Source organism: Macroventuria anomochaeta (assembly GCF_010093625.1).
Source record: "Macroventuria anomochaeta strain CBS 525.71 unplaced genomic scaffold BU25scaffold_4, whole genome shotgun sequence".
Lineage (NCBI taxonomy): Eukaryota > Fungi > Ascomycota > Dothideomycetes > Pleosporales > Didymellaceae > Macroventuria > Macroventuria anomochaeta.
This window is the reverse complement of record NW_022985365.1, coordinates 542,960-565,986: the sequence shown is the minus strand read 5'-3', so window position 1 is coordinate 565,986 and position 23,027 is coordinate 542,960. Positions and strand designations below refer to the sequence as shown.

Genomic DNA, 23,027 nt, shown 5'->3' with positions numbered 1-23,027 from the left:
CTGCTACCCTTACCGGCGGGTTGATGCCGCTCTTCGAGCAACGGCTCCCTTTGCCATCACACGCCAGTTCGCCCCATGAAAGTTTTCTGTTGATACTGGCTGAGCATTTTCCGCACTAGTCTTCCTCTTCAGCCAATTGACTTCACCATGAACTCAACGTCCCGCCGCGGCATCATGATCGGCTCTGGTCTGCGGCCTGGAGGATCATTCCAGCCCAGTCTAAATGACGCTCCACAACCGGCTTCACCGGCAAAGAACCTCAGTGGACGTAAGAATATGCACCTCCATCACCACACGGGTGGGGTCACAAAGCATGAGCTGGCATGAGGGCTCAAGACCATGTCCCGTTGACCAACAGGGTCGGATAGTAAGTATAAAAGGAGGCCATTATGCAAGGAAAGCGGGTTTATTTTCTGATTCTCTTTCAGTCGCACATTCTAGACCCATCATTCACTTGTCTCCCCAAGTGCAAGTCGTTTGAGCACCTCAAATCAGCTATACCTACAAACGCACTTGAGCACCCGAGCCAACCATCTTCCACACTTTATCATCTTCCACAAGCGTTCCACCTCACCGTAGCACCATCACATTACGCCGCCATCATGTCTACCACACATGCCTACTACCCGTCTTATCCCTCCACATCGTACCCTATCAGCGTTCCACAGAAGCCCGGTTACTACTACCCACCTCAACAACATTACGGTCGCATATCAGCATCGCCACCAGAAGCCCCAGACAGCACAACGACTTCAGGCGTGCCTTCCTACGAAGTTTCCGCAAGTTCCAGTCAATATGCCGGCAGCCACAGCGACTATGACTCGAGCAGCGGCGCCGCCAGTGTGGATCTACTTGACTACATGGGCAACCGCTTGAACGGATCATTTGACCCTCTGCCGTTAGATCGAAGTTTGGCAAAGCAAGCACAAACGTGAGTTTGATGTCCGGCGGATCTGGTGAACGACAAAATTTTCTAATGAATACACAGATCCGGAGAATTGAACGCCAAGCACCGCGAACTGCTCGAACTGCAAGCATTGGCTCAGCGAAGATTAGCTGGCGCACAAGCGAGCTTCGCATCTGGTATGCGGGCAGCGAAAGAGGTGCAGAAAGATCTGCAGTGGACGCAGAAGCGCGTTGAGTGAGCGATCTTCATCATACTTTTTCATTTGCTCAATACTGATATCGAAGCAGTTCACTCAACGACCGCGCAGCAAGAAAATACCCGGACCAATACCGAGCTGCTCAAAGACGATACCCAGCACCTGTCGACTACTAGCTCCCTTCCTTAAAACCGCCGCACAACGCGGCACTGTTGATGACTCTCGTACATACATATTTCGGTTCTCCATACAAAGCACAAAAGTTGTCGGCGGCACAGTGTCATTTCACGATTCCCAGACACATCCTGTCACATATTCCCACTTTTTGACTTCTACAATAGCTTGTTCCGCGCATTCTGTTATGAGCACTGGACGGTTGTCGTTCACCATCTCCGCTCTCTCCGCTCTACCCCTGCTTTAGCGCACACCACTATGTTGCTTTTTAGGCCCATACTATGTGATTCGGTACGGGCCGCTGCAGCGCCAGGCGCGAGCTGGTTTCTAGCGAGCGAATAGCGGCAGTTTGCTGCGAGCATGCTCCATAAGCCTGGTCGAGCAGCTGAACGCTTCCTGTGAGCCGGTGCGTGTCTGGTCGTTAGCTGCGTAGCTGCAGGAAGAGGGTGTGAGGGAGGTGTGGCTTGGTGACCTCTGGGCTCGTTTTCTGCTTCACTAGGGCTGGCGTCATGGGTTGAGCGTTCGCACGGCCACATAATTCTTACTCTCTGTCGATGTAACGGCCTACATAGCCTCTCAGACGGTATCGTTGGTACGCAGGTACTCGCCTAGCGTCCCAGCAAGGGGCGCGATATACACGCGTAATGTGAACGTTCTGGCTCCACTACGGCGTGAACTACCATGTGCCTCACATCAGCGCCTAACCGGTTCCCATGTAGTCTCATGTAATGTGCCTCGGTCGGCCGGCCTTGGAAGTGGGTCAATACTTGCGCCTGGGTGGGTGTAGGATGGTCAGGTGACTTTACGTTCTACATAGAGTCGCTATCTGAACGTTCTTGCAGTCCTTAATCTCTTGAACCGTACTCGTCGACTGGCTTACCCTAACACGATGTACTCATCAAATGCAAATGCAAACACAACACCGCGCTCATCGATCTTACAACCAAAGGACCCGCCATCGCGGCTCTTTCCCCAAACACTCTATAGCCCCCGATGCCAGGCACAACATAAAACAAAGTTTCACGTAGCGAGACGTCTGCAAGGCATCTCACGCTCACTCGCCATCCCTCTATTCCAGCCCCTCCCTTCTGATGCAGTAAAACATAAGCATCCCGGCCCGTGTAACCTCCTGCACCTCGCTTCCACAACAGCCTCTAGGGTGCTGAAGGTTCGGGATGATCCAAGCATTGAGGCCCAAGTACTACACTCACCGCCAGATTATCTGTACACGAAGCTGGAATCATGACCGGTGGTTCCGAGGTGACATTGTATTGTCTTACGGGTTGGACTGCTTGCGCGCGCCGAACTATGGTTCCCTACGGTTCGGAAGCCACGACTTACGGGGGTGTGACGGGCGGTGTAACGGTGACGTGGAGCGGTGGAGGTGTCAATGTGAGGTTATCAAAAAGTTGTCTGACATTGACAGTTGGCGGCGGAAGCAGAGAATCAAGGGTGAGCGAGCCCACACCCACCAGTGGCGTGACGTTTATCTTCGAAGACTAACAGCAGTAGAGGGATTAAGGCCTTGGACAGGTCGTGAAGTTTTGAGTCTTGAGGCTTATATTGTGGTTGTCTACAACGCGACAAAGGTCTAAAGCTACGATGATCCCCTGTTCGCGGCAATAGCCCTCGACATGACCCTCGCAAAGCGGCCAGGCACATCCTGATCCTGCTTGGCCGTCTCAATACCCGTGAGGATCTTCTTGATGCCGACGCCAATCTCTGTGCTGCCAGTGATCTCTTGGATCTCGCTGATGGCACGTTGTTGGTCGCGGTCCGAGAACGCACCAGACTCCCGGAGGATGTGTGCGAGCTCGGGTTGTGTGTTGACGTTCGGCACCGCGATCTCGGCGTCGAAGCGACTAAAGAGATCGAGCTGAGTGAGTACCGAACGCTCGGTTGTCGTTGCGAAGATGAGTAGGCGACGATCCTGGTCGCGGTTAGCAGCTGCAGTGTTTGAATCCAATCGTTGCTGGCTTACCTTGGGTGGCTGCTTCTCCAACAAGACCTTCAGCGCAACCAAAACAGTGTTGCTGAATCGTGGTCCAATCGGCACCCAATCAACCAGCATTTCAATGTTGTCGATCACAATGACGCTGAGTGTACTCTTGTACGCGTCTCGGAAGGTCTTGTCGAGCTGCTGTACCTTCTGCATCTCGCTAAAGCCTACCATGTCCTCGGGTGACACGAGCTTAATGAATGGAAAACCAGAGTCAATGGCCATTCTCGCGGCCATCGCTGTCTTACCACTTCCAGGCGGGCCATGCAGCGCGACGGAGAGAACAGGTGTCGAATCTGGTTTCCTAACTTGATTGATGTACAAGCGCCCCTCATCCAAGATGTCCTTGATGAATGGCGAGTAGTGAATGACACCACCACGGATGCGCTTTCCAAGCTCTTCTTCAGCAGCACCGAAGAGTGGCTTGACTTCTTCCAGCGCCTGTAGGAAATCTTGTCTGTTGACTTTCATGTTCTCAACGTCAGGGTTGATGGCTGCCATTGTGCCAACCTTGATGTGTCGACTGAAAGCGAACGAAGACGCTGCCTTTACCAGACCGTTGAGTTCAGCACCTGAGAAGTTCTTGGTAAGCTTAGCCAGCTCTTCAACATTGACGTCCGATTCAAGCACGTCGTTCTTGCGCATCTTGGTGGTGTGAATCTTGAGAATCTGTGCTCGTCCCGACTCGTCTGGTAGCGAAATTTCCATGTGCACTTCAAGACGACCAGCTCGCAGAAGCGCTTCATCAATCATGTCCATTCGGTTGGTCATACCGATGAGCAGAATATTGTTCAGCTGGTCGACACCATCCAGTTTCGAGAGCAACTGGTTGACAACGCTGTCGCCCACACCGGTACCGCCACCACTGGAACCTCTCTGCTTGCACACAGCATCAAGTTCGTCGAAAATGATGATGTGCAGACCACTCTCATCGCCCTTCTCCTTGTACTCTTTCTCGGCATCGGCGAAGAGCTTACGAATGTTCTCCTCAGACTGACCCACGTACTTGTTCAATACTTCAGGACCGTTGATGACCTTGGGTTCTCTGGCATTCAGCATCTTCCCAATCTGACGCGCAATCAAAGTCTTTCCGGTTCCCGGAGGACCGTAGAGGAGGATACCTCGGACGTGCTGAATACCCAGCTTATCCACCAGACCAGGAGGGAAGATTCGAGATGCAAAAGCTCTTCGGAAGATGGCGCTGAACTCTGTATCCAAGCCACCGATGCCCATATCTTCGAACTTGAACCCTGGTTGAATAATTGAGTTGGCAGCAGGTCGCCTGTTTGACGCCTTCAGCTTAATGTCTGTTCGGGCATCCTTGAAGAAGTCAACTTGGGTGTGCCTGGTGAGGATACCTCGAGCCCTGGTGTCTGTCAATGGAGGAGCAGAAGTATCTGACTTCTCCATGGAGAGATCCACGAGCTGCACTGTCCGTATCGACATGCGCAGAGGAACGTTCTTGACGTCCAACAGAAGCTGCTGCCCAGGCGCAAGTATCTGGTTCTCGAAGTTCTTCTTGAACTGCGTCGCAAGCTCGTCTTGATCATACGGAGTGTCTGTTGTCTTCCTGGCAGCAAAGCCAACCTCTACTTCAACGCCGCCCAAGTATGACTGCCCACCGCCCTGACTGAAGGCATCGTAGGGCTGTACAGCAACCATATCTTGAGGACCAAGCGTGATTCCGGCCCAAGTTCTCTGCGCATCCGTTAGACCGATCTCGCCAGGCTGGCAGCCTTGTGTAGGTCTCGCAGACAAAACATAGTTGCCGTTCACGAGGATGTAGATGTCGCTGCCGTCGGGCATTGGTGGGAAATCTTGGGGTGAGACTGCGACCCTTCATGAAATCAATCAAAGCTACAAAATGAAGTTCGTTATACATACAAGTTGCCAAAGGCGTATGCGTTGCCTCCAGGGCTCTTAATGGGTCGCAATTGTCTAGCAGATCCACCGCCACCTGGAGGTTTTCGTTCAGGCATGCGCTGTTGAGGGGCGCCATAGCCCGGCTGTTGGCGATCATCGTAGCCTCCCATCCTCGTGTCGTAGCCAGGCTGTGGTGGGGGTTGTCGAGATTGTTGTGGTGGAGGTTGCCCGTAGCCGTCGTTGCGTGGTGGAGGCCTTGGAGAGCTTCCAGAAAGACCTGAGGGTCTGTCGCGGTTGAACATGCTGCTTGTCTCAGTACTGGAGAAGGAGGTGCACTCTAGTTATAAGTTCTGGAGGTAGCCGTGTACGTATGCGACAGAGAAAGGCAGCAGCACTAGACGTTCTGCCCCACTAACGCAGTTGGTGTCGTGTCGTTAAGGAAAGAGGTGGAGGGCGTGTCCCCAGATCAAGATATAGAAACTGAAGCCTGGAGGTATCCAAGACACGTACACGTTTGCAAAGCTGGCTTCAAGAAGTGAGGGTGTTGCTGTGTCAGAGCTGTTCCATAGGGTGGAGCTTCGGCGATGGCTGAGCACCCCGGCCCAAGCGGAGTGCCACATCACCTCCGTCTCCCCGCAAAAGAGCGCCACACGTCATTCTCTACATCCCCCTCGAGGACAATAATGCCACCGCAATTACCTGAGAGCAGGATCTTACAGACGTGTGACCATGATCATACATCAGAGATGACCAGTTTATAGTATTTGAGGTACGTAGCCACCCCCGCTTGCCAGGCTGCCACAATCCACACCCGTCTTCCCATCACTCGTACCTAGAAGCCCTTTCCGCGATGGACAGACTCGCCACCTCCGTACCATAATGTTCCCATGCGATAGTCCAACCCTGTCTCTTCTCCAAGATTGAACTCGCCTCCGTCAGGAACCTGGCCATCGTTGTGCTCTGGCCAAAACTCCTTCTCCAGCCAGCTGTTGATCTCCTCAATCTTCCTGATGAATGTGGCTATCTTTGCAGGGTCTGGCGAGCCCTGGTCATCAGCGAGATCTTTGGTATTGATGAAACGGCCGATCGTCAGATGACTTGAAGGCACGACGTATCTTGAGTCGACTGTGACGCCAGTGTCTTTGCAGAGATCGAACAGATCGTGGCGGAGGTGATGGTATGTGAACTTGTCATCCTCTAGGGTTCGACCAGAACGAAGTCCTTCACCGGCAGCAGGCACAAAGCTCAATGCGAGAGCTGAAGCGTCGTAGCCGATTGTTGGTTTGATGAGTCGCACACGGTGTTGGGAAGTATAGTCGGTGATCGCCGGTGCTTTGTCGCGCATCTGTTCAACCAGCTTCTGGATTTCCTCTACTGTCTTGGAGTGTGTGACTTCTAAAGCAGTGATGTGTTGGCAGTCCCGAGGCATGAGCCATAGGTCTACCCCAAGTCAGCCACTTGAAGCAGGAAAGTAGTCGACTCCCTTACTCGGCGCAACAGCCAACAGCTCTTGCTGGACTCGTTGAATAAGATCTTTGACCTTCTGCGTAGGGCGGCCCCAGAAGACGAGACAATGTCTTGGATCTACGTAGCCAGGTTCGATGGTTGGGTCGCTCAACCTGAGCAGGATGGGGTCGATGTTGACTCCTGGGAAACTGACGTCTAGCATCTTGGCTTTTTGTTGGGAATTTCTTGTTGCTCGATGAAGAGCGTACTTTTTCTGGATTTGCGCCTTCATTGATCGTCAGTTGGGATACTGATCACATCTTTCGGCTTTCGACATACTGGATCATCTTCGCAGGCTGCTATCAACGCTTGGTATGGGTTGCTGAAGGACGAGGTTGAGATCCCACTGAGATCTTCAAAGACGTTGTTGTTAGACATGGTTGGCGAGAGTTTCAGTTCGACTTGAAAAGCTCTCGCAACGGTCTGGTGAGCTCTTGTATACGGCTGGAGAGAGTCAAGGTGATTGACCAGCCACACTTGCTATTGAGCGTGCGTGTACCTTCGTATACAGGTTGCAGTTACCTTGTTAGGCATGCGCCTTTCCTATCGCGGTAGCACTTCCGCTTGCTTTCTAAACAACCACCACCCCACTCTTGCTTATACATGCAATGCTCGACACATGCCCTGCTATTCCTAGTTTCACTGTTTGCTCGTCATCCACATTTGGAGTTGCAAAGTTGCGGGGTTGCTGCATTGGCAGCATGTGACCGTTCGCTTAAGCGCGTACCCAGACGCGTCGCGTAAACCAGCCACCCGACAAACACCTCCACTAGCTAGCTGCGACAGCACGCAACTTCACCTCCATCACCCTACGCAATTGAAAACCACAGTGTCTCAATCGTCAATTGCGCAAAATGGATCTTGATCCGATCCAGACATCGTTACGCCGATCCTCATGCAAACGCGTGCGACCCACGAGTAGTACGGGTCCTGAAGCAGAAAAGAATGGAATACGATTCTGGCCACGCGTGGTCATTCCACGAAAGCGCCGAGCTGTCGAACATTCGGACACAGGTACACCAGTGAGAGAAGAAAGCGCAAGAAGGAACGCAGCACAGTCGAGAGGCAGCTCAGCACATATCCAAGGTAAGCCATTCCCGCGAAATGTGTTTCCGAAGCTGATGTATCATGACCAGAAAGCTCCAACCCTTCTCCGGTCATACAAAGGTCAACTGACACAGCAACGCTATCCCACGAGGACCCAGTACCGGCAGACTGCTGTTACGTCTGCCGCAGACGCGGCGGCAATTATGCGTACACGTGCGTGTACGAAGTCGGATCTGAGATCTGTAAGCGCTGTACTAAAGAGAAGTACAAGTGCAGGCCAGCGACCGCTGCAGAAATGGCCAAAGCCGAAGCACGATGTCCGCAATGCAAGAGGAGGGGTCTTACCAATTGTTGGTACGAAGATGGTAAGGCTTCATGCGAGCCTTGCATCAAATGGAAGAAGCCATGTGGTGCTTCCACCAAGCGGAAGCTCATCACGCAGACCCGATCCTTCCTGGGAACACCTACGTCGGAGCCTGAACAGCACGCGGCTATTACAGCTGATCAAGAGGTTGTGGATGACAACGAGCTCCGTGGACCAACGAACGAAGTCTCTCGCCATGCTTCCTCGCCTGCGCCTCCAAGGACTACTCTACCCTCTCGCTCAAGAAGAACTAACAGACAGAGCACCGCCACAACCGCGACCCCTTTCGAAAGCGACGCCGAACAGGCGTCGATCACACCTGAGCAGATCACGTCCACCAAAGGCCAGGAGCCCGGTCATGATGGCTCCAAGCGCAAGAGCATAACAAGCACTCGCCCCTCCCATACTGTGATCACGAAGGATGGGCAGGACGACAACAGGACAACATCAAAGCGTGTGGCAGCACTTCTCAATAGTGGCCTAGTACGCGGCTCTCGGAGGACTTCCATACGTAACAATACTGCAACTTTGCGTCACGCTGCACAAGAAGCTACTCCGGATGATTCAGCTGAAGAAGGGACTGATCTACCCATCGTCGATGTTGAAATGGAAGATGAAGAATCAGCTGATTTGCAACTCATCACTGAGAGTAACAATGTTGCACCACTGTCTCCTCATGCAATCGTTGAGTCCGAGGCAGGGGACATGGATACAGTGCATGCCTTGTTGTCGGACATAGAGGACTCGGACGCTGAGGTTATAGACCCACCGCGACGTCGCGTCCCCGCAGCAGATACACAGACATCACGCCCACGCCGCAGCCGTGGCAGACCTTCGTATGTCGAACTCATTCCCAGCGATGTTTCCGACCAGGAGCCTGAAGAGGAGGATGATGATGATGAGGAGATGTGGAACCCTGAAGCAGATGAAGAAAGCGAAGTCGATGATGATGAAGAAAGCGAAGTCGACGATGCCGAAGAATTCGATGCAGCTGCTGAGACATCGGCGGATGAAGATGGAGACGAAGAAGACATCGAACCAGAATTGGCGACTACATCGCGACGAAGGTCACAACCTAGTTCGACATCAGCTCCAAAGCAGGGAAAAGGCATCGATCTTAGCCTTCCGCCGTTGAACGACATCCACGATATCACTGCAGACATGGCATCCAGGGCCGTAGGGCTTGGCCTGTGTGACGCGATACGAAAGCTGGAAGGGCGACCGATTAACGTCGCCACGATGTGCTCAGGCACAGAGTCTCCGCTTCTTTTTCTGCAGATGTTGTCAGAAGCGCTCGACTCAACGGGCGAGATACCTTTGCACGTCAAGCACCATTTCAGCGCCGAAATCGATGCAACCAAACAAGCATACATTGAACGCAACTTTCACCCACCCATCCTCTTCCGAGACGTTCGACAACTAGGTGACGAAGCTGCTACGACAGCAACCACAGCCTATGGTGCAGAAGAGCCAATTCCAGGCCTTTTAGACATTCTCATTGCTGGATTCGTGTGCAAAGATCTGTCTTCTTTGAATAGCAGGAAGAAGACTGTAGACGATCAAGGCGAGACCGGCGATACCTGGAGGGCGATCTATTACTACGTCAAGCGCTTCCAGCCCAGTATCGTTCTGTTGGAGAATGTCAGGAGCGACAAGAACCTTTGGAACGACGTAGTTTCTAGGTGGTCAAGAATTGGCTACGAGGCCGCTTGGGTGTATTGCGACACCAAGAACTACTATCTGCCACAGACTCGCGAAAGGATGTACATGATTGCTATTAACCGCAAATTATACGGCCAAAACGTCAGCGAGGCTGTCACACAGTGGCAGTCAACCATGGAAAAGCTCCAGCGTCAGTGTAGCAGTCCCTACGAAGCCTTCCTTGTCGACCTACCAGTCAGCGTGATTGACCACTCTACAATGTCCTCTGAACCAGACTGGAGCCTCTGCAAATTGAGGTACGATCAGATCCGCTCCGAACAAGGGCTAGGAACTCGGCGTCCGATCACACAATGGAGCGAGAATGGAACTCTACAGTAAGTGGCGAAGTCCGACACACATAACCTCAGGACTGACAGCCCACAGCCCACCCGACTACGCCAATCGCAGGTGGTATGACTCTCAATCGTCAAGGGTTTACGACGCCATAGATGTTGCTCACCTACAGGCTGCACAGGAGGGCCATGATTCCATGTACAAGATGAAAATTTGGGACGTAAGCCAGAATGTCGACCGCTTCAAGGCGGGTATGGGTCTGATGCCTTGCATTACTCCAGGCGGCTGCGATTTTGGCAGCAACCGTCAAGACGCATTGAATGGCAGTCAAACTCTGGTGCTGCAAGGCATGCCCCTTGACAAACTCCACTTCGCGGGCGAGACTCAAAGGGAATGCCAGGACCTTGCAGGAAACGCAATGTCTACAACTGTCATCGGAGCATCCCTTATTTCGGCGATCATTCACGGTTACAAGGCATTCCGAACAGACACTTCTGCAGACGCCCTGGACTCGAGTTCCCAAACGAAGCCTCCAACGCAAAACCGTCTTGTTCGAGCCAGTGCAATGGCGGAGCACAAGCCTCATCCGACAGATCCTGAAGACCTTGATATTGTACAGCTCCTCGATGAAGCAAGGCTTGCCTCACGGCTGTGCCATTGTGAGGGTGATCAGCAGATATCCGAGATGGTCATTAAAATCTGTTCAGGGTGCGGACACACTGCTTGCTCCTTGTGCGCATCGAACCCAAGGCACCAATATGTTGACAGTATCCCGAAAGATGTTCGAAAACAGACACCGAACGAGTTTGAGAGATTTTGGAAAGCACGACTACCCTCACGCCTACAATTGAGGGACGTCCCAAACCTGAACAGATTCGTCTCTCAATTGCAAGAGGAGAGCAACAACAACAATGCGTACGTCAAGAGGATCATCGAAGTAGACATTGGCTCGCGACAGTTCAGCCTGAGTGACTTCGTGCGGTGCGATAATGCGTGGAAGGTCGTGTACCGTTCCAACGATGCAAGGATGGAGCTCTCAGTCGGAGACAAAGCGCAATGGCTACTATTCGTTGATTGTTCGCCCGAAGTATCCGGCAACTCTAACGTACGCAAAGCGCTTGAGACCCCGGTCGCACGCGCCGTTATTGATGATTCACTCTTGGACGTTGAGTGGGAATGGTTCGTCCCGTCCAACCAGGAACATTCCTTGCATATTCGTGGGTCTACTGAGCGCTCAAAGTCTTGGAGAAATCGCCTTGGTCTGCCAGATCATCAGACGGAGACTGTACCGGCGCAAATCCACGTGCACAGCAACGGCGAAGACACCAAACTTCTCGACGGTGATTATCAGCATTTACCACAATGCGGAACTGCCGAATTCAGCCTGTACAAGAGGTCTGCTGAGCCCGTGCTCTATTTGTTCCTTGACCCAAATCCCATCGGTGAGGCAAGGGAGGACAGTTTCGTCTTCAGCCGTGATTGTAGCAGGAAGCAGTGGGGCGAGTCGCGAATCATCGTTGCACGATTGAATTCAGCCTGGCGACCATGGCAGATGAGCGATGAAGACGAAGAACACGTCATCGACGCAGTGCGTACCGGATCGTGGATGGCTGTGTCAACGAAACTGGCAACATCGTTGCTTGCTCCTACAGCGAGCGTGCTGATGCCTGGAACGCCTCTTACTGGTCTCAAAGACGAGTGCACCAACGCGGTGACTGTACTTGATGTACGCGTCCCCGAACAACTGCCGATTCAGAAGTTTTCCGAATTTTCTTGGGCTCTAGAGCAGGTCAGAACCGCACCTTCGCTGGGAGACTGGCAATCAATCGAAGTCGACGCTCACAGCTGTTGCGCGTGTGCCCCGGCTTACCCTGATCTCTTGTGGAGCGTGGATAATGCAGGAAAGGCTACGCCACACGAAGACCGCAAGGCAGCGGCTACGTTCGAGCGTGGAATCAAAACTCGATGTCCGGTGTTCCATGTACAGCCAACGGTCAACAAAAACCAGACGCATATCGAAATTGGCATCAACATCTTCTCGCTGGCGCATCGTGCAAGAGGACGACTCGCTCGATCTATGGACAGCAGCGAGTCTATAAGCACTGCCTGGAGACTCTTGACTGATCATGCAGACGTAGGGGCCGTGCGATTTCCCAAATTCCATTTGCGTAGCAACGCAGCCGATACCCCTTACTCGGGACCACTACGCCTCAAGAATAAGTTACGTGGAGCCCAACCGCGATCTCTAGCTTGGATGCGAGCTCAGGAGACCGGCGCCTCGCTAATCATCACCGAGATCGAAGAAGCCGTGGACCCTGGTCTTGGATGGAGAGCAGAAGCTCTTGCCCAGACATCGATCGAGGTCCGGGGTGGTGTCCTCGCAGATTTGCCATCCTTTGGCAAGACGGTCACAACTATTGCGTTAATACAGAGCGAATTCGAAGAGTTCTCGCCCAAAATGATACTCGACGAGAATCGATCAGCTACTGAACAGTTGCCGCAACTTATCAACACTGCTGCTACGCTCATCGTGTGTCCACCACATATCGCCATACAGTGGCAGACAGAACTAGAGCTCTTCCTAGGCGATGAGCAATACGGAGAATTTGACGTCCGCATCATCAGAGATTTTGCGGAGCTCAAGCGTCTCACCGTCGATGATCTACAGCAAAGTCGAGTGGTCGTTGTATCCTGGACTGTCCTCTCGGACGACGATTACATCTCGGAATTAGCATGGGCAACGGCTATGCCTGAGCCCGCCAATTCAAGTTGTCGAGCATTTGATGCATGGATGGATGGCGTAAGCAGAGAGCTACCAAGTCAAGTCTCGAAGCTTCAGAGCATGGATCTATCCGACTTCAAGCAAGCCACACGAGGCCTCCTCGAGCAACGTTTGCAACAACCTGAGTTTCAGGCGACACTACCACTGAGATTGCAACACGGTAGCAACTATCAGTCGTACGAGGCCATGCAAGCTGCTGGTGGTCAGAAAAAGAGCAGCAAGCCTAAGCCTTCGCTGAAGCGGAAGTCGTCGGACTCGAATAGCAAGATTGTGCCTCTTCTGCATATGTTTCGATTCAACCGTATCGTGGTCGACGAGTACCACTACCTCAACGATTACAAGAAGATCAGGAATATGTTCACCGCAATTAGCGTCAAGAAGATTGCTGCCCACAAACGCTGGATCCTCTCTGGAACCCCTGCCTTGGCGAACTTTACAGACATCGACAACATTGCATCTTTCCTCGGCGTCAGGTTAGGCAGGTTTGCAGTAGGGTCTGGCAAACTGACTCCATTGGAAGACTTTCTGGTCGATGATCAGACTGCTGTGGAACGCTTCTTATCCAAGACTGAAGTCATGTCACGTCAATGGCACCAGGCTCGGCATGAGCGGGCGCAAGAGTTCTTGGACCTTTTCGTCAGACAGAACGAAGCTTCGCTGGAGCACATTCCCTGTCATGAGGAACTACGAGCAGTCGATCTTGACGTCGCACACCACGCAGTATACCTGGAACTATCACAGCATTTAATCTCTCAGCGAATGCAAGTCAAGAGGCTCAGGAACAAAGCCGACTCCGATAGAACCAGCAGACTGAACGCCAGCCTGAATAATTCCAAGACCGCAGAAGACGCTCTGCTGAAAGCAGCCCTGCTCTACGAGACTAGTGAAGGGGAGTCAGGTCTGGAGACGCTCGTCCAAAAACGATCAGAGCAGCGTCGTGAGACCCAAGACGAGATTTTGCGACTGATGCGCGCATTCGAAGGGCACAAGCGCACTGGCTTCAAGGGCCTCAAGCCTACTGATCCGAAGAAGGCAGAAAAGGAGGAGAACACCGTTCCAAAGCTGTACGCTAGCTTTGTGCAAGATATCAAGAAGAACACCTGGCTTGGTGATGGCGATGCAACGATGAATGCAAGACGCCTGCTGAAGAGCGCGGAAGCGGATCCTACCTCTGGAGGATTGGAAGAGCTGAAGGAAGTTCCGAAAGAGAAAAAGATCAAAGAGGCTAAGACAATCATGTCGCACCTGCGCGAATCCTGTGTCGAGCTCGCATTGCGAACAAGGTCGGAACGCTTCATCACAACCGTTCAACAACTCCTGCAGCCGCTGTGCGAAGGCTCGGGGGAACCGATCAAATGCGATGCTGAGGTGTGTCAGGGAGAAGCCACCGTCTCCGAGATGTATCTGGCCTCACAGTGCGGTCACCTCACCTGCGAACCCTGCATCCTGGCGCGTGGCGACGACGAGAACTGCGTCGTGCCTGGGTGTAGTTGTACCGTTCAAGCCGTTAACTTGATCAAAGCCACTGATCTAGGCTCGACTAGGGAGAAGGTGGCTGGGCACAGCTTTGGCTGGAAGATGAACAATATCGCAAAGCTGATCACAAAACTTCCAAGTGGCGATCAAGGCCTCGTCTTTGCGCCAAACGACGAAACGATAGCGATGCTAGGTGGGGTTCTTGAATATCACGACGTTCCGTATTACACACCAAGCGGCTGCAACTCCCGCCAAGCGGCCAAGATTATCGAAGAGTTCAAAGCCAGCGCGAATGAGGATCTAGAAGACCGTCCGAAGGTCCTCTTGCTCAACTTGACTAGCGAGACCGCTGCAGGAGTGTAAGTCCACCAAGTATTACTTGTCATCGACCGTACTAACCACATACAGCAACCTTACCAACGCGAATCACATAATTTTCATTTCGCCCTTGCTCGTCGAGAGTCAATACAAGTATGACTCGGCTATGACCCAGGCCATCGCACGAAGTCGACGATACGGCCAAGAGAAGCAAGTGCACATTTACCACTTCGCTGCGCTACGCACTATCGATGTCGACATCTTCGAGCATCGACACAAGCGCACCAACGGCATTACAGCTGGCAAATCGACCATCCGCATGCCATCGAAGCCCCTACCAACGCGGGAGAAGACAAAGCTGGTGAAGAACAAGCAGGGCTCCATGGCTCTGGTGCCTATCTCATGGCTTGCTGACGAGGAGGTGCGGAAGGAATTGGGGGTGAAGGAGGAGCCGGAGAAGTTCACATCGCTGATCAACTTCTCTGAGACGTTTGAGGATGGTGAGTAGTTGCTGCGCACAGTTAGGTTTTACACCTCGTTCTGCATAATGTGAGCTGGAACGGCACTCAGCGGTGCATCCATTTCTACTATCACCATCTTGGTCTTAATTATGTATAATAATCTTACACCCAAAATGCACTGTCTATTTCTTCTTCAGACGCGATCTGAATGAACAAGTTTATGAATCTTGTTTGCTACATCGAAACGCAACAATGCCATCCTCTCGATCGGTATCCGGTGTCTAAATCCCAGGAACATTTGATGTGACATGCCGGTCGTCAGGATTAATCTCTAGTGGGATTTGATACGTAATGAACTTTCGGGAGAAGCCCACGTCATACCAACTGAAAGAGATCATACAACCTGCGCAACGCGCTGAACTACTCTCAAAATCGATAACCTTCTCAAAAATACCACTCCCAAGCTACAGCCAGCCGCAATATTCTCCTAGGTCAAGATCGGCAGGTTTCTTCAACTTGCCTGACAGTCATATCTCACCCAACACCACAACACCCCAATCTCCGTTCACAGGACATTCTAACTCCCAGCTGAATTCCCAAGATACACGAAACAAACCCACAAGCCACCTCATGCACCCATAACCCATCCCAGAGACGCACAACACAACGTTCGTCCCTCGCAACGCCCACCGGAAGCCTGGCTCCACAGTCTCCTCCAATCGTACAGCGCATCATCTTTCACATACCCTGATGGGATGATCGATGCACTATGTTCATGGGTGGTAAGATGGCTTATGGATGCGTCGAAAGTGGATCATGATGAAGTGGCGGGTAGGGATCAGGGTTGTAGGTGTTGGCTTTGAGGAGTGGAAGGACGAATGGAAGGGTGGTGAAAGTCGTGAGGGGAGCACAGGCTGTGCTGAAAGAGGAGTTGGTGATGTGTTGGCGTGGTGAAAGTGGCATGGCAAAGCGAGGTGAGGTTATGGTTAGGAAAGCAGCTGAGAACAGGGCGGCATCGATATGCTGTGTGTTATTGCAGCGCTCATATCGATTGTGGACGAATGATATTTGGACGGAGTTGAGGTTGGAGAACGGGATAGTCAGTTCGTGTTCAGCCGCGATCAAAGAGGCAAGGTTCACCAAAAAGCAAACATGAAATTGGGCTGAAGTGAGAATGTAGGGCAGTAACTGAATTTCGTCTGTCTGTAGTCGAGATGATGCCGGCTAGCAGCACCGTACCTTTCCAGACTGACTTCCTTCTGTTTCCAGCTCTAACTAAAGCAACGCTACGTGATCATCATGTCCTACATGCCATCATCAAGTCATCAGTCCATCATCGCCATCATGTGACTTCATCCCCCTTTTGGTGACCAAAGAAACAATTTCGCCGAACAAAAAGGGTATTAAATCCATCCAGAAACCGAAGAACCTCCCAGCGCGAGCCAGGAGCAGGTATAGAACGAAAACGAAATGTAAAGATGCTCTCGAAGAAATAGGAAATAGAGAAGCGCAGTAGATCGCCCAGTAGATGGTGCCACAGTGGCCAAGATGCCATCATACAATCTGAGTCCAACAGATGAGTCCAGCTCCCACACATGCATCGTGTCCGTGTGCGTGAGCGTTCCAGTCTAGCAAACAATAACAATGTGACCTGCACTGTCGCAAAGGAACGCAGCAAACAAACTAAAATGCAATAGGGGAATCGTACCAAAATGTGCAGAAAGAAAAGAGCCAAACCAAACTTTTGTAGCAGACCGTTCTACCGTGAGGCAGCGATGTCCGCCTGAAACTTTTGGTGCAGACTTGAGCGTTCTGCTAGGAAGCAAGAAAGAGAAAGCCAGACAAACGCTGCAACATGTGCTACCGACCGTGTACGCGCGAAGAAACGAACAAGAGACAGTTTCCCGTTACTGTATGAAGGGCATGGGGCGCTTCAGTATTGGTACTCGGGCCCTTTTCGCTCCCCCCTGCGCGTTTGTCGATGAAGAACACGTCGCGGTTCATCTTGCTCACCTCGTGTCTCCCGTCTCCTGCGGTTGCTCTGCGAGCTCCGTTCTGTCATTTCCTCAGCGTCTCTCCGTGCCTGACTAGCGGACGTAATAGTCTTTCTGTCGCCCCGAGTGCTTCCTCTCTCGCTTCGGTAGGTGCTCTCGCCACTGCGAGAATTACTGCTGATGACCAGTTCGTTCATCCCGTTCTCAATAGGAACAAGCTGTAGGGTACGCCCCTCCATGTCGCCGTTGAGACTGAGGGTAACCGGAGCATCGTTTCCAATTCGAAGACGGATCTCGCCGTTGTTGTCGCTGCCCTTGCTGCGGGAAGACTCAGCCTCAGAAGGTCCTCCAGAAGCCCGTGACGACCGTCTCTTGGCAATCTCGTAGGTCTGATCGGCATACGTGTCGCGCTCACCACGTCTCGCATTAATGTAGTCCTCAGCATCAGCAGCCTGCCTAACTTCAACGGACCGTTGAGGTCTTCGACGAGGCTCAGTGTCGGTATCACGGCGACGAAGTGGGGCACGCGTAACAAGCGCTGCTTCCTCGTCATCGTCGTGATAATCTCGCTCGTAGTCATGGCCAAGGACTACGTTGTCGTAGGCTCTTGAAGATCGCTTCGGGAGTTTTTGCTCGTACTCCTGTTGCCGTGCCCTGCGGTGCTCCTTAAAGGTCTTGTCGTAGGCCTGTAAAGACTCGCGACGAGAAGACTGCGGGTTCTCTACAATAACACGAGCTCGCGGAGTATCATAAGTTGACTCAGACTTGATAGACGGTACGAGCGGTGGTCTACTCATCGAGGTACGGCGGGTAGGTCGAGGGTCGAGGTTGCGGTCGCGTCGAGAGACACGTCGCTCAGGGATGACGACTGTCTGTGGACGTCTTGGCTCAGGCGCCGGAGGAGCAGGTGTTGTCTTTGCATGGCGTAGGCTCGGGCGCCGTTGGGGTGCACCTTTCTGAAGTCGAGACTGGGGCTGGTACTCTGGCTCATAGTCTTCTTCGGACTCAGTCTCAGACTCGGATTCAGACTGGGAATCGTAATCCTCCTGGTCGGGATACTCAATGCGTGGCTGTCGACGTTGGGCCGGAAGTTGATGCGGAGCGTTGGAATGGTATCTTGCTGAGGGCATATTTCGATCACTACGCTCTACATGCACGACCGGGGGCGGTATGGGGTATCCATAAGCAGACGTCTGAGAGACGCGCGCCTGTAGAGGTGGCCTCTGTTGGTTGTGCGTAGGCTGCATTTGTTGCGCTTGGTAGAATGCAGCTGGCGATGGGCCCTGCGGTTGATACTGCTGTATGTATGGGGCGTTCATTTGAGGTTGAGTATAGGGCAGGTTGCCATACGCTGACCTCGAGAGAGGTGGACCATGCTCGTGAGACAGATTCGGGTGGGACGAATGCATGCCGGGCTGTTGCCAGTTGAAATTGGGATCTCCGTGGTAGCTGGTGGGCCGAGCTTGGCGACTGTTGACTGACAATCGGCGTGAGATGCCGGGCTGAATGACAGGTCCACCTTGCGGTGTGTGGTACGTTCGGGGCTGCTGAGCCTCCCTTGGAGAGGAAGCTTGATACTGCGTAGGGTCTGAGACCTGCGAGCGTGTGTCGTATGGATGAGGGTAGGAAACATCGGGGGCAGACTCGGCTGGCTGGGTCTGCAGCATTGATTGGCGGCGTGACTGTCGTGGTCGAGTTTCGATGGCATCAGGTCCACACCCGGTGCAGCCAGGTACCGTGCATTCGTCTACATTTCGGCTGTCCCTACGTTTGGGTGCCGGCTCCCTCGTGATGGTAGGTCGTCGTTCAGTAGTAGGGGGTCGCCGTGAGGCCTGTGAGTCTCTGCGCGACAAGGGATGACGGGAAGCACTCTGAGAGCTTTGGGCACTCTGAGTACTTTGTTGGCGTGAGGGAGGGGGTCTGGGAGCTCTTTGCGCGGGAGTTGGGGAAGGAGCTGCCGGGACAGTGTTGACGACGGGCGGGCTTCGTTGGGACGTAGCACTTGCGGCCGAATCAGCGCTACTCATGCCGGCGACAGATTGGCTGGAATACCCAGAGTCGCTCTTTACGTCGAATGTTGGTACTCGACCGGTAGGGGTCTTTTCGGTCCCCAAGTCTTCGGGGTTGGAGCGTTTGGTACGGACGTTTGCCTTGCCTGGCGACGCATCTGGCGTGAAGGCCCCGATAGGGACGCCATTGTTGTTTTTGTTTTGGCCGTCGTCAGAGAAGTAATCCTCTGCATAGGGCTGCCGGTGATTGCTCGCCATGGTGGGCTCAGAGCCCGCGGTCAGTTGCAGCATCAGGCTGAGCGGAGGGCTGGTCGGCAAAATGTCTAGCGGCGGGAGGCTATCGATAAATGATGGTCGCGGGGCAATCGACTGCGACAACAATTAGGCGACAGGCAGCTGTCGCAGGGTGCGCATGTTTGCACAGGCGGACGATGTTTCTTTGCTATCGTCTCATGTCGAGTGGGCTGGGTGAGGAGAAAGGAGTGAGGAAGCGAGAGTGAGAAAGAAGTCTGGGGTGTCTGGGCGACCGAGTGTGCTGCAGGCATGCATGCAGGCGTACTCGGGCATCGACTGCTGCAACGCAAAAGAATCCCCGCCAGCAAAATTTCAAAACGGCCCAGCCGCCTTGTCGTGCTAAAAAGCCCAGTTAGTAGCTAGCCTCTCATGCGCGCTGCGTCCAAACGTCGTTGGGCGCGCACTGCAGCCTGCTTTGATGCCCACCGGCGTGCGGAGGGCCGCTCCTGCCCTTGCCCTCGATGCACACTCCGTCACAAGACTGCTTTCTTCCGCCCTCTGCCTCTGGAGGCCCTTGGTGCGCCGTGGTGACGCAGCATTCACCAAGCTTTGCAGATTGTGAGCGCCTCGTTGCTGCGGAAAAGTGCACAGCTGCACTTGTGTCGCCATCTCTGCCTCGTCCAGCATTCCTCAGGGAACTGCGAGTGTCATCACGCAGTCCGCTCGTCCACGGAGCCTCCTGACATCTGAAGCAATTGACACACGGCCGGCACTTGCGACGCGGTCGCTCCCTCACCAGGCGATACCTTGTAACGATCAACGTCTTCCATGTGCGTAATAATAGCCAACTTCTGCCCTACCAAACGAGCCCTCGCTATTGGGCATCCCCAGATGTGCAGACGTCTCAGACAGACCTGCATCATCAACTCAACTGGTCAGAGAGTGCCGCGGGTGACGAACAGAAACCGGGATCGCCCGCCCCTCTTCATGCGAGCTGCTATCCACTCCTTCTGCTTGCAGGCGCCCTCACCGCTTCGTGGGTGCATTTCAATTCATGACCACTTCCATGGCCAGCACACAAGAGGTCTGGTAGCTTACACTATGTGCGGGAGCCAAACCTATACTGTCACTAGTGCCGCTGATCCGTGCCCTTCCAGCTTCATCGCCCGTTATCTTTCCATTAGCTTGCACTTTTTCCGCATCTTCAACAATTCTCCCCCACGTTCCACATGGTGAACGATGGCAGGACCACTTGTTCCTAGCTTCATCTGCTTTTCCTCTCGATCCTCTGCAATCCGCTATGCACACTTTTGTGCAGGCTATGCTTCTTTCCCTCGGGCTAGCCACGTCAGTTGGCGTCTGCCATGCAGGAACAACACAGCACTCTCAATTTCGCGACACTTCATTAATGTCGCAACGACACGGAAGATGTGTCCTTCGCCACGCGGGTTTCCTCGATCGTTCAGCGTCAAGGCTGACTGGCAAGTGCCCGTCTGCTCGCCGCGAATCATGGCCTTCCAGAAACTGCCACCCACTAGCGTACGACATCCGGCTGTTGGACCAACGACATGGAGACAGCTGTACCCGGTGTAACCATCTCGCCTCGTTCCGAGAGTTCCCCTCATCACGCGCGCTGACGAAGCTCTGCGTTTGATACCCCGCTACCGCTAAGGATTCCGGTGAAGAGACGCATGGCATCGAGTGGTGTTTATGCCTTCTGATAGCATCAGACCTGATCAAGAAGATCAAAACACTTCGGCATCACCCCTCAGCTTCTATCAGTACGCAGCTTGCGTTGTGGCACTCTCGATGACCGTTGTCGTGTTCAAGGCACTCACAGCCCTCTGGCCGAGTTTGTTCCACATTCTCTGGACGTAGTGACCGCCACTAAGGAAGTACAACATACAAACGTTCCGTTTCATCTTGATTTAGGCACTCACATCCCTTTCAATGACACACGATGCTGCTTACGACTCGGAGCATGCTAGCCTTTCCTTCGATTTGCTGGTCGACCTGCCGTGGGAGGATGTCGTGGCCCAGCCAGGCCCTGTGAAAGCGTGCACTCATAGCCAATAGACCCCCACCCTCTTTTACGACAGCTGTGGCGTTTGATCTCTATACAACCACACCTATCGTACACGGTTGACTTTTCGGGCAAATGGCACAGCTAAGCTGCTCTTCCATACCGTGCTGCGCATCATCAGAGAACCGACTACCATGTTACAGAAGGAATCTACGCACGTCTAGGGACGGAAGGTCGACTACACCTTCGTCTATGGATGCCAGCGTTCAGCGATTCGAAAGAAGATTGGAGCATCCTATTTGAATATGACCAAAGCGCAACTAGTTAATCGATGTCAACTCAAGCCTGCGTCGTCTGGACGGTTGGGCGATCTGAGGCGTGAAACCTGAGAGAAACAGTCTCATATGATATCGCACCACTCAAATCCTAGAGAGCTTCAAGTTCTAAGGCAGGACCGCACCGCAAACATTGACTCACCCTTCATTCGCTCGTCTGCAATCGACCAGTCACTGATATACATTCGGATGAAGCTCAAAGGACGCCATATTCGCTTTTGCCAGTGCGCTCTGGGCAGGACTTACTTCTCATTACAACGAGAATGATATTTCGAATTGTAGGATTCAGCGCCTCGAAGACTTCCACCCCGCTCCGTTCGAGCTTGAGGTCACTCATGCAGTGGCGTTTGGGAGTTTGGGAACACTAGCGTGCTCGCCTAGCGCAACCCACAACACCACCACCAAAAAGTAAGAACGTGTGGGACGCCCACGCAATTCTGCCTTCCTTCCAGCATGCCTCAAGAACTACACTACGGGTTTGTTAGTCTGTTGAGCATATCACAATCGCCGACTAGCCAGCTTTAACACTGTAAAGCAATTCCCACAATGCTCGCACTGGGCTCCACTCCTATCAGCATAGTGAGTCACTGCTCACATTCCTCCCAACTTCGAATCCTTTGCTGCCCGAAGAAACCCTGATTGGGTTCCGAGCGAGCGGTAGCCCACCATGCTGTTCGCATGGCTGCCCAGCGGGTCCACTTTTGGCGTTAGTGTCAGATTTGCGGTGCATTCAGCCCAATGGGCGACCCACCCGGCGGCTGTTTGGGGCTTTGGACATCTTCAACACTACTTTTCGGCTCTCGCGAGTGTCACACAAAGAGGAAGAGATATTCGTGGCAGTGATATGTGGTCGTTGGTTTAGAAAAATTAGGGTCAGCAGTCGACCAGGGCACACGGCTACGGCCGCGGCCGGGTGTCAAATTCGCCTCGTGCCGTTCCGTGCTGGAAAGGGCAATCCGATGATGAAGACTTCGGATGATCTCTCAACGAGTGGACAGTATAATTCGGAGCAATTTGAGTTGGTGTGGTGTATCATCCAGGCCGTGATTGATGCTTCGGCGCATTTTGCCTGACCCAGCCAGACGGTCCGGTCATCCCCCTCATCAGCCTCCTCTCAGTATATAACCTACGCAACATGAGCCTCAGTCGAACTGCACAACAAACCGTTCATCAACTTCGCGCGAGGGATACCTACCATACTATGCTATCAGCACTTCTAACATGATTTTCCACGCGCTCGACAATTACAATAGCAACTACGCCGATACGTGTGAAGTACACTGTCGATTCTTACTGACTGTGCCGTCTTCAACAGCCTTCAGCTTGAACATCACTCCTTCCAAC

At 53.0% G+C, this 23,027-nt stretch overlaps 4 protein-coding genes across 4 annotated transcripts; 2 read left to right on the top strand and 2 right to left on the bottom strand.

The window, feature by feature from the left end:
• Nucleotides 1-602: 602 nt before the first annotated feature.
• BU25DRAFT_454987 (uncharacterized protein) lies at nt 603-1,279 on the top strand (the record flags this gene model as incomplete). Its single annotated transcript, XM_033709914.1, has 3 exons — nt 603-931; nt 989-1,141; nt 1,195-1,279. The coding sequence occupies 3 exons, from the start codon at nt 603-605 to the stop codon at nt 1,277-1,279; spliced, it is 567 nt and encodes a 188-aa protein (XP_033565736.1).
• Nucleotides 1,280-2,823: 1,544 nt separating this feature from the next.
• BU25DRAFT_384916 (AAA-domain-containing protein) lies at nt 2,824-7,267 on the bottom strand. The gene is made up of 7 exons (XM_033704347.1): nt 6,925-7,267; nt 6,628-6,871; nt 5,996-6,579; nt 5,891-5,971; nt 5,161-5,474; nt 3,259-5,113; nt 2,824-3,207 (listed from the first exon to the last, which is right to left on the bottom strand). Exons 1-7 carry the CDS (start codon nt 7,021-7,023, stop codon nt 2,875-2,877), a joined length of 3,510 nt encoding a protein of 1,169 aa, XP_033565735.1. The 5' UTR covers nt 7,024-7,267; the 3' UTR covers nt 2,824-2,874.
• Nucleotides 7,268-7,409: 142 nt separating this feature from the next.
• Nucleotides 7,410-15,263, top strand: BU25DRAFT_384913 (uncharacterized protein). The gene is made up of 4 exons (XM_033704346.1): nt 7,410-7,731; nt 7,782-10,092; nt 10,142-14,668; nt 14,718-15,263. Exons 1-4 carry the CDS (start codon nt 7,500-7,502, stop codon nt 15,133-15,135), a joined length of 7,488 nt encoding a protein of 2,495 aa, XP_033565734.1. The 5' UTR covers nt 7,410-7,499; the 3' UTR covers nt 15,136-15,263.
• A 1,590-nt stretch (nt 15,264-16,853) lies between these two features.
• Nucleotides 16,854-19,508, bottom strand: BU25DRAFT_190768 (uncharacterized protein). Its single transcript, XM_033700999.1, has 2 exons — nt 19,135-19,508; nt 16,854-19,083 (listed from the first exon to the last, which is right to left on the bottom strand). The coding sequence occupies exons 1-2, from the start codon at nt 19,380-19,382 to the stop codon at nt 17,022-17,024; spliced, it is 2,310 nt and encodes a 769-aa protein (XP_033565733.1). The 5' UTR covers nt 19,383-19,508; the 3' UTR covers nt 16,854-17,021.
• Nucleotides 19,509-23,027: the final 3,519 nt, after the last annotated feature.

What these genes read in the sequence shown, in the direction of transcription:
- BU25DRAFT_384916 (XM_033704347.1), bottom strand. Translation starts at nt 7,023, where the DNA reads ATGTCTAACAACAACGTCTTTGAAGATCTCAGTGGGATCTCAACCTCG. An exon ending in CAGCCTGCGAAGATGATCCA is followed by an intron (nt 6,872 to 6,924) that starts GTATGTCGAAAG and finishes CGATCAATGAAG; the next exon opens with GCGCAAATCCAGAAAAAGTA. An exon ending in GGTACGGAGGTGGCGAGTCT is followed by an intron (nt 5,972 to 5,995) that starts GTCCATCGCGGA and finishes AAGGGCTTCTAG; the next exon opens with GTACGAGTGATGGGAAGACG.
- BU25DRAFT_384913 (XM_033704346.1), top strand. Translation starts at nt 7,500, where the DNA reads ATGGATCTTGATCCGATCCAGACATCGTTACGCCGATCCTCATGCAAA. An exon ending in CAGCTCAGCACATATCCAAG is followed by an intron (nt 7,732 to 7,781) that starts GTAAGCCATTCC and finishes TATCATGACCAG; the next exon opens with AAAGCTCCAACCCTTCTCCG. An exon ending in AGCGAGACCGCTGCAGGAGT is followed by an intron (nt 14,669 to 14,717) that starts GTAAGTCCACCA and finishes AACCACATACAG; the next exon opens with CAACCTTACCAACGCGAATC.
- BU25DRAFT_190768 (XM_033700999.1), bottom strand. Translation starts at nt 19,382, where the DNA reads ATGCTGCAACTGACCGCGGGCTCTGAGCCCACCATGGCGAGCAATCAC. An exon ending in GACGTAAAGAGCGACTCTGG is followed by an intron (nt 19,084 to 19,134) that starts GTATTCCAGCCA and finishes TTCGGCCGCAAG; the next exon opens with TGCTACGTCCCAACGAAGCC.